This window comes from Paroedura picta, chromosome 4, assembly GCF_049243985.1.
Source record: "Paroedura picta isolate Pp20150507F chromosome 4, Ppicta_v3.0, whole genome shotgun sequence".
Taxonomy (NCBI): Eukaryota; Metazoa; Chordata; class Lepidosauria; order Squamata; family Gekkonidae; genus Paroedura; species Paroedura picta.
The window spans coordinates 122,345,531-122,359,094 of NC_135372.1; the positions used below are offsets into that span (position 1 = coordinate 122,345,531).

A 13,564-nucleotide genomic window follows, 5' to 3' on the forward strand; every position below is an offset into this window, starting at 1 on the left:
TAGTTCATGTCTAATTAAAGAGGAGCTTTCCCATTTCTGCTCCCTTAAATGAAATCTTGCCCAGCTTAGCACCTTACCAGACTATGGGCTTGGGCCTCCAAATGCCACCACCTGCAAACTCCCTGTGGATGCTGGGTGGGCCGTTGGTTACTTATAGAGCTCCAGCAGAAGGAGACAGTGATGTGAACAGAGGACACAGCTTCTGAGTGAGCATTAGTTTCTCGCACCCAGCATAGACGCTTCTCCAGAGCATTCAGCAGAAGACATCCCCAGCCTAGCTACCTGAGATCCCTCAACTGGAGATGCAGGGGACTGAGGTCTTGCATGCAAACCTCATACCTGGGGACCCATCTCCCAGGAACAAGCATCCTTGTCCCACTCCTAACCCCAACTCCTGCATCCTTTTCATTGGACCTCATGTCTCCTAGAGCAAGGGATCAAGACACTCTGTGATGGGGGGGGGAAGATGATGACTTGTTCTGTAGTCCTAAAGACACTTTCCTGAAAGTAAGCCACACTGAACAACCTGGGTCAGGGGTGGCCAAACTGTAACTCTCCAGCTGTCCGTGGACTACAATTACCATGAACCCCCACTGTTGGTCATCTGCAGAGCCAGAGTGTGGCCACCCTTGATCTAGGCCTTACATCTGAGTAGGTCTGAGTAGACCTGCTTAAGATTGCTCCTTTAACATCAGCATATTTTATTCCATTCCAAGTCCCAAACCTTTAGTAAATTTATCACGGTGGCTTTAAAAAGAAGTTGCAGTCTACTGTGATGGCGGAGAGTCCTGCCAACTTACAGGAGAATCATTGCGACCTTATGGGGTTTTCCAAACCAAAGATGTTCAGAGATAGTTTGCCATTATCTGCCTCCGTTAAGCAGCCCTGTATTTCTCGGAGGTCTCCCCTTTGAATACTAGCCCAAGCTGACCCTGCTTAGCTTCTATGGTCAAAGGAGAAAAGGCTAAGCGTATCAAAGGTCCTGTGTAGGTTGGACAATGCACTTTCTTTGTGCTTTTCCAGCTTGATTTTCCTGTGCAAAACAGAACACTGCTTCTGAAGTGCAATGAAGGTGCATTACCCAATGTGGGGAACAGGGCGTTGAGTCTACCGGGTTCAGACGAAACCTGCCTCCTGCAAAATCCCTTTAGAGCAGGGGGAGTCAACCTGTGGTCCTCCAGATGTCCATGGACTACAATTCCCATGAGCCCCTGCCAGTACTGGCAGGGAATTCTAGTCCATGGACATCTGGAGGACCACAGGTTGACTACCCCTGCTTTAGAGAGCTGCTACTTTGGATTTCTTATCCGGTGTCCCTATGCTCATATGGGGATTCTTTTTCTGAGTTTGGGACCCACTCACTTGCTCTGCGCAGAGGGCTGGAAAAGCCGATCCTCCTGGCTTTATTAAAACGCAGATGTGCGAACGGTTCCGCCCGGCCTCGACAGTTGTTTTGCGGTAGAAGGCAGTACGCGCCGCCAGCGCTCTTTCCACCCGCGGGCTGTTTGCAATTCCCTCTGCAGGCGATGCCTCCCCCCCGCAGGGCTCCGCCGACAGCCGGCTGGTTCTCCGCCCCCCGCAGCGTCCTCCTTCCCCCGCCTCCCCTGACCGCGAACGCGGCGGGGCGCTGCGCTGCCTTCCAGCGCAATGCGAGGCGGAGTTGGCGGGGCCCATGCGCGCCTGCCGGGTGGACGCGAGGCACTCCACACCCGTGGACTCCTTTCAATGCACACAGCAGATCCCCGTTCCGCACAGGGGAAGCCAGGTGCAAAAGCACATTGCGAGCGCGTCACCCAGCGTGTGCAGAATGAAAGGCTCGCGCTGTCGAGGGATCCACTCGGGGAATCGGCTAAATCAATGGAGCCGTGACTATTGGTGCAAGACGGGGGGGGGGGGGGGGGAGTCTGGCGGCGAGAGGCGGCGCTCTGCAGGCCGTTTGATTCGGACTCGTGCCTGCCAGGCCGCTGAGCGGGGGAACCGGAGCCCGGCGCCCAAGGAGGCGGGGCGGGAGCTCCCTCTGCGCCGCCACTTGGCCGCTGCCCCGTCGGGGCGCGGGCAGGTGAGTCCCGACTAGTCCTGCCTGCCTGCGGTTCCGCCAAGGCGAGGCCAAGGGCGCCGCCGGGCTCCACCCAGCCGAGGGGAGCGACGCAGAGCCCGGAGCTCCTCGGGCGCCAAGCCTCTCCCCGGGCAGGCCAAAGGTTCCGGGGGGGGGGCGCTTGGCTCCGGCTGGCCGCCGCCCCACCTGGGGCTGCCTCGAGTGCATGTCGCAGGGGGCGCTGCCGGGGGGGGGTGTTGCCCAGCGTGCCGGCGGGAAACAATTCTGCTCTGCCGGGGGGGGGGGAAGGTGTCCCCCCTCTCTTAGAAAGCGGGCCCGGGGGAGCTCGCTGGGCTGCGCCTTTCCCCCTTCCTATAGATCGCCGCCGTCGAACCCAGACAGCAGACCTCCCATACGCCGCTGCGAAGTCCGCTGGGGGCGGGAAAAGAAAGCGACCCAAAGCCCCGCGCCGAGACTCGCTCCCCTCCCCGCCCCCCTGCCCGGGGCTTTGGGACATGCTGAAAACCCATCGGAACTCTACAGCTCTTGCTTTCGTGGAAGGGAGAAGCGGGGCGGGCGGAGGAGGGGACAGGCGAGCGGTCATGCAGGCGCCCGGGAAGCGATCGCGCCCTCGTCGGGGTGGGTGACCAGGTGCCCAGCTCTCGCCGCTCCCCCTCCCCGGCCAGCCCTTTCTCCAGGGAACTTTCCATCCTCGGCGGAGCGGCACGGGAGCTGCGCCCGCCCCGCCGCTCTTCCGATGGCTCGCCTCGCCAAACGCCAGCGAGCGAGCGAGCGAGCGAACAAAAGCCCCCCGAAGCCGGGACGCGACGGCGGCGGTGCGAGGGCTTACTTGTGCTTCCCCATGGGCTTGCCCGGCGTCAGCTGGGGGCTCGATCCTGAGGTGTAGAGGTTGTACCTGTGGCCGAACGGGATGGGCACCGGGGGCCGGTAATAGGTGCCCTTGGCATCGGCCAGGCAGACGAGCGTGCCGACCCAGAGCAGCGAGAGCGAAGCGCAGGGCAGAGCTTTCCCGCGGAGTCTCCTGGCCCTGGTCATGTTCTCCGACGGGCAGCGGGGAGAGACGCGCGCCGGGCCACCGCCTGCCCCTGCTGCCGGTCCCCGAGGATCTGCCGGCTCCGGAGTCGCGGCTGCCTTCCCGGCGGGGGGTGGGTGGGTGGGTGGAGGGGGCGCCCTCGAGGGCGGGGCAGAAGGTGGGTCGTCGCCGCCGCCGCCGCCGCCGCCGCCGCGCTCCGGCCCCGGGAAGTCCCTTCCAGGTTTCCGAGGACGGGCAGGTCCTGGCACCAGAGCCGGGCGCGGGGGGAGGCGAGCGGAGGGAGGGAAGGAGGGAGGTCTCCCCTCCAGGCACCCCGGTCTGCTTGCGCCCGGCCTCGCTTTTGTACGTTGCCTCGCTGCTCGCCTGGCTGCAGTCGGGCCGGCTCGCCGAGCGGGGGGGGGGGGGGGAGGCGGGGCCCTCCCTCGCGCGGGATTAGCATACGAGCCCCGCCGTCGCCTCCTCCCGCCGACTGGCCTTTCGGTCGCTCGCCCCCCTCCCAAAACACAGGGGGACCCCGCCACCCCCGCCCACGGGGCAGCATCAAACAAATGGGGATGAAAAAGGGGGACGGGGAGACGGATGGACCGGAGGCTGTGCTGCCAGGCTTTGGGGGGATGTTGGTGGCAGGGGGGCAGTGGTGGGATCCATTTCAGACCCCTGGGTCCCTTACCACTTGCCCAGCCTGACTCAAATTGCATCCGTGTGCTGCATGCTGACAATTGGCCAGTAGTCCACAGATGAGAAGAAGGATGCAGGTTGCTGTCCACATCAGGAAAAAGGCGCATTGACCTGTGTGGTGCTCTGGTCACCACCCCCACCCCCTCTGCACTGAAACCACCTGGCTGACTTGGGCAGGTCTCTCTGCCTTAGCCCAGCAGATGTCTCAGATTGTTGCAAGGGCAGAATGGGAGAATGAATAGCTGGGAAGAAAGGCAGAGGGTCAAAGCAGGAGGGATCCTGATCACTCGGTCATGAGTCTTTTCATTGCTTCAGTACCTGGCCCTGGGCTTGATGGCTATTGGGTGGCAGTGCTGATTTCACTTGGTAAGGCACGGGTGGAGTTGTCTTCTGCCTCTCATCATCATGGCTACATGCAATGTGAACCACTGGACCACATGTTGATCTTGGCCCAGAAAGAGCTGAGTTCCAATTCGGTCCCTGCCATGTGTAGCCTCGGGCAAGCCTCAGCCCAGGTTCCTTGTTTGCAGTCAGGTGTCACAGCGACCTGCCTTGCAAGGCAGTTGTACAGCTGAGCAACAGACAGCATTTTGCAAATTTGACATGCCACTGGAATCACAATGCCACCAATTTCTTCTGATCACACCACCAGGACACAAAGCATTGCTGGACACCACAGGAGTCTCATGTGGCACTTAATCTGGATTCCCCACATTCCCCACATCTGCAATACTTACAGAACTGCAGCCCCCGCACTGGTAACTCAAAGCATGTTCAGTTCAGGTGTGCCCTGCACATGAAAGCTCACACCTTGAATAGATCTTTGTTGGTCTTAAAGGTGCCATTGGACTCAAATTTTGTTGTCCCTACCTGTTGTGATGGATATAGGTGGCCAAAGGGCACAAGGCCTGCGATCTGTACATCTTCTCTTTGCCAGAAGCCATTGATATATTTCAGACACTGACCAGTTGGGCTGGCTGCACTCTGCAAAACCAGCCCGATCCAAACCTGTGACAAACCAAAGCCCTTTTCTAACACACAAGGCAAAAGTGTTTAAGCCCATATGTACAAAGGACTGATATTACACAAATCCTAGATATCTTATGGCATACCCATTCTTCCTGTACTCCAAGGGCAGAAGTGTGGGCAGGAGTCTCCCACCCTCCTCCCAAAGAACCAGCCAGGTTCTGCAGTCCTCTTTTGCCTTTCCCCTGTGCCATTTGTCCTCACTCAGAATATGAGAACACAAGAAGAGCCCTACTGGATCAGAATCACAGTTCATCTAGCCCAGCATCCTATTATCTAAAGAGTGTGATTAAAATGTAGAATTGGCTGCCAGAGGATGTAGTGATGGCCAGAGGAATAAAGAGCTCTAAAAAGGAATGAGAGAGATTCATGGCGGAGATGTCGGTGACAGTGGGGAACTCCCACATTCAGAGGCACTCAACTCTGAATCTCAGAGCCAAGAGGCAACATCAGTGGAAGGCCTCAGCCTCTAGGTTTTGCTGTTGACCCTCCAGAAGAACTGGTTGGTCACTGTGTGACTAGATGGACCGCTGGTCTCATTCAGCAGGGCTGTTATGTTCTTAATGGCCAACTAGAATCCCTGGAAAACTCACAAATTGGAGGCACGGAGGCCCAAGCTGCCTCCTGCTGTAGCTTCCTGCAACTGGTATTCAGAGATATGGAGTTATTGATGGACCTGCCCTTCATTACTTCCTCTGCCTTGCCCTGATAGATCAGATGAAGACCCAACTGGTCGTAGAATCCTAGAGCTGGAAGAGACCATCCAGGCCATCTAGTCCAACCCCCTGCTCAATGCAGGATCAGCCTAAAGCATCCAGGACAGGAATCTGTCCTGCCACTACTTAAAAGACTGCCAAAATCCAGCAATTGGTTTTCAGGCCAGCCAGATTTCTCAGGAAGCCACCAAGCAAAGCATGCACAGAGTTCCCTCTTGTTACTCCTTCTCCGTGTAAGCCTGGAGATTTCATTTAGCTGTTGGTGTGGGCTCTGCATGCAGTTCTTGGACACGGGTTACATTGAATCACACATTTGGGCTCCCAAAGAAAGCTCATAGGGACACGGCCCTCAGAAGAAGTAATGCACACTGACCCTTCCTACATAGTTTTAAATACAGTAATCATTTGGGAGGCCTTGTTTAAGTAGCGTAAAGGTAAAGGTATCCCCTGTGCAAGCACCGAGTCATGTCTGACCCTTGGGGTGACGCCCTCTAGCGTTTTCATGGCAGACTCAATACAGGGTGGTTTGCCAGTGCCTTCCCCAGTCATGACCGTTTACCCCCCAGCAAGCTGGGTACTCATTTTACCGACCTCAGAAGGATGGAAGGCTGAGTCAACCTTGAGCCGGCTGCTGGGATTGAACTCCCAGCCTTATGGGCAGAGCTTTCAGACGGCTGCCTTACCACTCTGCGCCACAAGAGGCTCTTTTAAGTAGCATAATGTGCTGCAAATGGCCCTGGGTCTTGTAGCAGGCTTCTTATCACGATTTCAGGTGCTGCAACTGAGAGCCAGCATTGCTATCGTGGTTAGAGCAGGAACTCAGTTGTGGAAAGACCACAGGTGCTGCAATGGGGGCTCAGGTTGATGGTTCAAAGTCCAAATCTGAGGCAGAAGGCCTCACTGAGACCACTGCCTCAACTTCCCAAGGCTTGTTCCGTACACCAGTGCGGGTTTCCTGGAGGTGTCTAAACTGTTTGGTGGGATCAGCAGCTCAGCTTCCTCCTTCTCTGGGTCTTCAGCCTCTTGAGCAGGAGGAATCTCTACAGAGAGGTAATGAACGTTAAATACATGAAATTGAATCGACCGATTTCATTATGTGATTTGTTTCACTGAATTGTTTCATTGTGTTGAGTGATTTCATTTAATTGCTATGAGCTGCTTTGGGCAGATCTGGAGAGGCAGCATACCAATTTCCTAAATAATGAAAGAATAAACCAAACGGAGAGAACCATCCTAAACAGGTGAACTCAGAATCCTAGTCTCTTCAGTAGGGTTTACTCCCTGGAAAGTGTTCTTGGGACTGCATTGTAAATATGTTATGTGAATAAACCATATGGTTACGCTAAAAACTGTTTCTAGCTATGTCTGGTGCTGGTTTTGTTTCTTGCTCTCTGCATTCGACCCAGTTAGCATCTGGAACCCAGTATGGGGTTAGGAACATAATTTTCTCACTTATTCCTACCACAACCATGTACAGGGGGTTGCTCTAAATCCTGTTTCATGGATGCGAACCCATTGCTGTGAGATTAGAAATGCAATCAAGGTTAGCCAGCATTTGAACCCAGGCCCGAATTCAACACATCATCCACTATATCAGTCTGTCACCTAGGGCTGGAGCCCCCCCCCCAGCCAATGTTCCTGTATGTTAAGTGGCTAGTCCACCCCAGCTATTGTCATGAAATATTCTGTGGATGGTTGTAAGAGGGGAATTCAGGGTCATTTGGGGCTGCATAAATGTACAGTGGCTCCTAGTGAATTGACCTCCCCAAACACATCTCACTCCAGATTGTCACTGTGGTCCTAGCAGGAGGTGAGAGAGGGTGAGGAAAATCAAATGCAGGTGAGGCATTTCAGGAAGCGCAAGGATGGTTGAGCACCCCAGACTCCCACCAGCTATTTCCCTGTGCCAGTCAGAATCTGGAAAATGCGAAGGACCTAATAGTCCTCTGCGATCAGATTTTCTCCAGCTCTTTTTTGTTCACACAAGCACGTCTCTTCTACAGTGCAGCCGTATCTCCATTCACTGGGTGGTGATATTCTTGTGGAACTTGGCAGGGATGCTGAGAGGGATTTTTGTAGGTCAAGGGCAAATCTACGCTCTGGAGCCCCTTGATATATGAGTGCCAGGGCAGAATAATCCTCTGGGATGGACCGGAATTTGTAAAATGATCCAACGTGCTTTCGGTTCTCTAAGTACAGCCTAGACGAAAGCGGTCATTTAAATTGGATTTCTCATTTTCTGGTGGCCGGGAGTGAAATATGCATTTGGCCCTAGTGCCACCCATCTCACCATGGATCGGCTGCCAAAATAATAATAATAATAATAATAATAATAATAATAATAATAATAATAATAATAATAATAATAATAATAATAATAATAATAATAATAATAATAATAATAATAATAATGTGGTCAACAGAACTCTGATTTGTAGCATTTTGCAGAAAATGACTTTTTCTTTCTATATGATAAATCTTGCAAGCATGGATATGGCAAAATAATCTTTTCTTGGGCTGCTCATCCAACCACCTGCAGACAATTTTTTATAAATTGTATTATTTAAGAGGTTATTTAAAAGAATTTAATGTGCTGTTCAAATCATACAGGGCCTTCAGATCCCAGTAGACCTTAAAATAAACGAACAAACAGTCTGATCAGGTTGGTAATAGCTTTTTAAAAAAGAACCCTTGATTTAACACAGGTGTCTCTACCTAACCACTGTGACTTCTTGTCAGTTATCTAGCAGTCAAATTCCACTGATCTATGCTGTTTGGAGGATAATCAGATTCACTCCACTAAAATCTAGAGAGAACCTCCCATACCTTGTTGCACCTGATGACTGTCACTGTGAAATATTCTATGGAGAGCCACTCCGAGGATGGTCCATGTGTCTTTTACTTAAATTATCTAAGGACAAATCATCATGGCTGGACAACAACACCTCCTTTCTCCAGTAGAGGTCACTCCATATCACTGGAAAGGTGAGTATTTCTGAAGGTAGGGGGGCAAAAGATTTGGCTGTATTCCTGCCACACTAGGTACATGGATGGGTCAGAGGTGGTGCACATTGGGTAAGTGACTGGGAAGCAAGTAATATGGAAATATGAGCCAAGGAAACTCCACAGGAGAATAATCATTAGTAATCATTTTTCATCTAAAAATGCCATCACAGCCTGCCACCCTATGTGCACTCAACAACAACCCAGGGCATGTGAGAGTCTTCATACATTACATTACAGAATTCACAGGTTAGGTCTGGAGATCCCACCCCATACAAGAGTCCTGTGTGAATGGCTGGTTTTTCTCAATTCCTGAGATATATCATGCCCGATTTGGGTAGGGGCCATGACCCACATAGAAGAAGAAGAAGAGTTGGTTCTTATATGCCGCTTTACCCGAAGGAGGCTCAAAGTGGCTTACAGTTGCCTTCCCTTTCCTCTCCCCACAGCAGACCCCCTGTGAGGGAGGTGGGCCTGAGAGAGCCTTGATATTCCTGCTCGGTCAGAGCACTTTTATCAGTGCCATGGTGAACCCAGGGTCACCCAGCTGGCTGCACGTGGGGGAGTGCAGATTCAAACGCGGCTCGCCAGATTAGAAGTCCATACTCCTAATCACTACACCAAACATACAGAGGGGGCTTCACTCTCCCGGCCCCGTGTCAAAATGATCCTGGGGAAATGCCCTATTTGTCCCACTATAGAAACCTCGCAATGCCTGGGATGCGAGCAAATTCCTGTGTGGAAGTGGTATTTGTTGCACGATTTTTCAGTAATGTGGAGAGGAAATGAGATGAAGGCTTAAGAGAAACTTGTTACATTTGTGTGCAAGTAAAAACAAAATGAACTGAGGTTTGCCACAAAAGTATGGGGGGGGGGGCAGTGCTCCTTGGAGGGAATGACAGAAAGCATTGCAGGCTTTCCATGTAAAGATTCCAAAATGTTAATACAGATTTCTGGGGCTTTGCACTGGATTAAGGCTCACAATGAAAATGTACTGAAACGGATCAAGTGACTGGCTACCTGTCAAACCGAGCAGCTGCGTTTCACCACAACTGTGAACCGAACTGCTGTGGTTTTTCAGAGCTGCATTATAACCTCAGTGCTCATCGATCTTTACCCTCCGCACACAGGGAACGGTTTCCAAAGCTCACTCAGTTTATTTGAAGTGGCTCATGCATTGCTAACTTGGATCGTACAGGTTTTCACTTGCAAGATTTCTGGAGGCACACACTTTATCATTGACCGCCATCACAGGGAGGTGTAGCATTTCGAAAATGTACGTTTCAAGGGATGTCCTCCTTGAGTGTTCCCACTTGGGAAATTCTGAGTTCTGTTGCCGGTTGGAACCCCTGAGGTTAGCGACAAAGAACTGTGTCACGGGGATGATGTTTATTGCCCGTAATTTGTTCCTCAAATATGCTATCTCAGACAAAGTCTTTAGACTGCCTCATGATCAGCTACCCTTGGTAACCAGAGAGCTGCAAAGGATATGTCTCCCTGGTATAAAGGGAGGACCATCCATCCATCAACCCAGCTACTTATATGAGGCAGACAGCCTCACCCAAAGACCTGACGGAAGAGCTCTGTCTTGCAGGCCCTGTGGAACTGTAGGGAGTGAAGGTTGATCAGCAGGAACATGACACCAAAGAATCTACCTTCAGAAGCTGCCATTTTATCCAGGAAACCTGATCTTTCTGGAGAGAAGCTGTAATTCTCCAAGTCCCACCTTCAGAGGGCATCTGAAGTGCCACAAGCTAAGTTCAGCTATTGTGAGCATGACCTTATACTCTATCAAGAGATTCTGTAATAAGTTGAAGTTGGTCCTTAAATATAAAAACCGTCCCTTGAAAAAGCTGTAAGTCAAAACGTGTCGGGACGTGTGTGAAATAATAAGAATAAAAGAATTACTGAAGAGAGAAGACTCTATATAGTCCAATTTGGATATTTTATTGCCATATTGGTTTCCCAGTGCGTCTATATTTTCCACCTGGAGGTTGGCAACAGTAGTGTTAGTCCCTGGAGCATCAGGAACTGCAGCCTCCCTTAGGCCTACAAAACGAAGACATCAACAAAATGGACAGCAGAATCCAGAGACAAGGAGGATTAATGGGGAAACATTTCCCATCTACAGCATTCAGGACACACCAGAGGTCCATAGTTCCCAAATTCTTCTTAGGGTTACCAGACCTCTGCTGAGGGCCCTACTCTCCACCACTGATCACCTGGCTGGAATTCGATGGCAGCAGAGATAAGCTGCCATTGGCAAAATGGCTGTGTCAATTCCGGTGTGCACAAAAAAATGATAACATTGTGTTGCCAGTGATCAAGAACACTGGTATATGGACCAAAGCTCTGTGGTTAAAATGGCTTCTATCATAGAATGTTTGCCCAAATACCAGAGTATCCCAAGCTGCTGGTGATGTGATGACACCACTTCCATTACATGCCAGAAGTGATATAACCGAAAAAAACAAGGTAGTTCATGTACACACACACACACACAATCGCAATCTGTCTGTCTGTCTGTCATCTATCATCTATCTATTTTTCAATTTATATTCTGTCACTCCCACACAGTAGGTCATGGAGGGTAACAATAACCTCCCAACATAAAGCTCCCATAAAACAATAATAAAATTCCCAATATAAACCCACCCCTTGATGGCAAAAAAGTCCCACCTCCCCCTGGCTCAACAGACTGCCTCGGGGGGGGGGCAACCACAGGGGAGCCCAATGTCTTAGCTGGCCAATGAGGGGCCCAGATCTTCCTTGCTCTGACCTCAACCAAAGAACTGTTGGAAGAGCTCCATCAGGGCCTTCAGCTCTCCCAGGAGCTCATTCCACCAGATTGCAGCCAGGACCGAAAAGGCCAAGCAAACCTCCCTCAAGCCAGGAACCTCCAACAGGTTCATTCCCAGAATGTAAAGGCCTGCAGGGAGCATAAAGAAATAGGCGGTCCTGCAGATATGAGTCGCCCAGACCTTGGATGACCTTAAAGGTTAACACCAAAACATTGAACCTGATCTGGCCTGCAACTGGCAACCAATATACACAACAATACAACAAACTGTTAATCAAGAAAAAAAATTCTAAGTCCTGTTTATTATCCAGTCCTTGAAAAACCAAGGGAAAAATTCTCAGCAATGCACGGCACACTGAACAGGATTCTGGTACAACAAAGCCTGTTTCATAACTTTCTTCAACAGCATTAGCAAAATATCAGGACATAAGCTCTTAATGGAACCTGGCTCACAGTGACTTGTGTCTCACTTCTTAACTAAGTGACTACAGGAGGTACTCTTCTTGTGTGTACTGATTGTCCATGTCAGAATTCTGCCTTTGGCTTTCCAAGAGTTGGATAATAAACAGGACTTTTCTTGATTAACAATTTGTTGTACATATATATGTACACATGAACTGTCTTTTTCAAAAGCTGGTATCTTGCTTTTTGCTCTTGTTTTTTGAGGAGTGATATCACCACATGGCCAGCAATGATAATTTAGGTCAGGGGTGACCAGACTGTGGCTCTCCAGTTGTCGATGGCCTATAATTCCCACAAGCCCCTGCCAACAAGCCTCTGCTGGTAAGCCCCTGCTGGTAAGCCCCTCCCACTCCCCAATGCCTGCCAGGGGGTCCCTGGCAACTCTGCTTACAGCATTTTATAGGGGAGGGGAGAAGGTATACCCTAGTCTACCTACTGTTGTCCACTCTGGCTTAGGAAATTCCTGAAGATTTGGGGCAGGGGGTTGCCTGAGGAAGAAGGGAGCTTGGAGAGGGATGCAGTGCCACACTGAACGCTCTGAAGCTGCCATTTCCTCTAGGGGAAACTGTAGTATGATCAGTTGTAATTCTAGGAGAATGCCATACCCCACATGAGACTGATAACCTTTGGATCTCCCAGTTGATTACTGATCAGTACCTGTTGGATGCTTGCCAATCACTGGAGTTCTTAAACCAGGCACTTCTAGGAAGTAAAATATCTGGTTGGCTGGATAAAGGCGTAGTATTGTACTCGATATCCCAGAATAATCTGGCTCCATTTCCAAAGTGGTGCATGAATAATTGTGCCAGATAGTTAGAAGTCATTGTAAGAAAGGTGCAAGAGAGAAAGTATCGGATTAGATGGGAGGAAAGCCAGGTTTAAATTCCCACTCCCATAAAACTCACTAGGTCCAGGTCCTGCGTACCTCAAGGACCATCAGCTTGTCCTTATTCCCTGAAGAACAACACATTCTATCCACTCAAACAGACTGGTGATCCCTGACCCCAAAGAAGCCCACGTAACCTTGACAAGAGCCAGGGCCTTTTCAGTGGTGGCCCCAACCTGATGGAATGAGCTTCCCAATGAATTCAGGGCCCTAATGGAACTTAAACAGCTCTGTAGGGCCTGAAAAATGGAGTTCTTCCTTCACCTCAGCTGAACACTGCAATGGGAGACCTCCCAGCCACCAGATCCATCCAACTTCAACACACTATCTAAGATTATAGTCTCCTCCTCTCCAAAGGGCCATATTTACAGTTTCAATTTTTCTAAATTATGCTTTTGATGTTGGTTAACTTGATCTGTTTTTACACTGTTAGAAAAATTTCGATGCATTTTCCCATGTATACCACACTGAGAGGTAATAGTGAGGGCAGCATATAAATTGCTTAATTAATTAATTAGTGGATGGATAACCTAGGTCAGTCAGATTTTCAAATCTGTCTCATGGCACTATCCATGAGGTTAAAATTAGGAATGGGAAGGAGACTAGTCTAGAACCCCAATAGGAAGACCTCAAGTGAGTTTTCCTGAAACTCAAAGCCTGATTTTTATGTTTGTTGAATTCAACCAGTTTAGGCATCACTGTGCAATGAATTATGGCCCAAATATAGAAGACAGCTAGCCTGTAGCAGGATTTTGACAGGAAGTTGTTGCTTTCTTTGAAAAGGCAGCAAGGAACAAGCCACCTAGAAGCTAATTTCACAAGTGTCTGACACCAAATAGTGACCTCCTCTCCCTTGCCTGCTTTTTAATTAGCACCTGTACAGAGTAATCATCTGAATAATTGC

The 13,564-nt window shown here is 50.4% G+C and overlaps 1 protein-coding gene and 1 long non-coding RNA gene across 4 annotated transcripts in view; one reads left to right on the plus strand and one right to left on the minus strand.

Moving 5' to 3' along the window:
- The window catches only part of EMILIN3 (elastin microfibril interfacer 3), a 26,097-nt gene extending 22,625 nt beyond the window's left edge, over positions 1-3,472 (minus strand). The window contains exon 1 of one of the 3 annotated variants that reach the window (XM_077335442.1): positions 2,952-3,472. In XM_077335442.1, the coding sequence (XP_077191557.1) occupies positions 2,952-3,091 (140 nt within the window). In that variant the 5' untranslated portion in view covers positions 3,092-3,472. Of the gene's footprint in view, positions 1-1,362; positions 1,488-2,885 lie in introns of those variants that run through there. The other 2 variants (XM_077335441.1, XM_077335445.1) reach the window with 2 other exon arrangements.
- Positions 1,947-10,380, plus strand: LOC143836298 (uncharacterized). The gene is made up of 3 exons (XR_013230568.1): positions 1,947-2,059; positions 8,320-8,494; positions 10,107-10,380. It is a non-coding gene; the product is annotated as an uncharacterized LOC143836298 (long non-coding RNA).
- Positions 10,381-13,564: the final 3,184 nt, after the last annotated feature.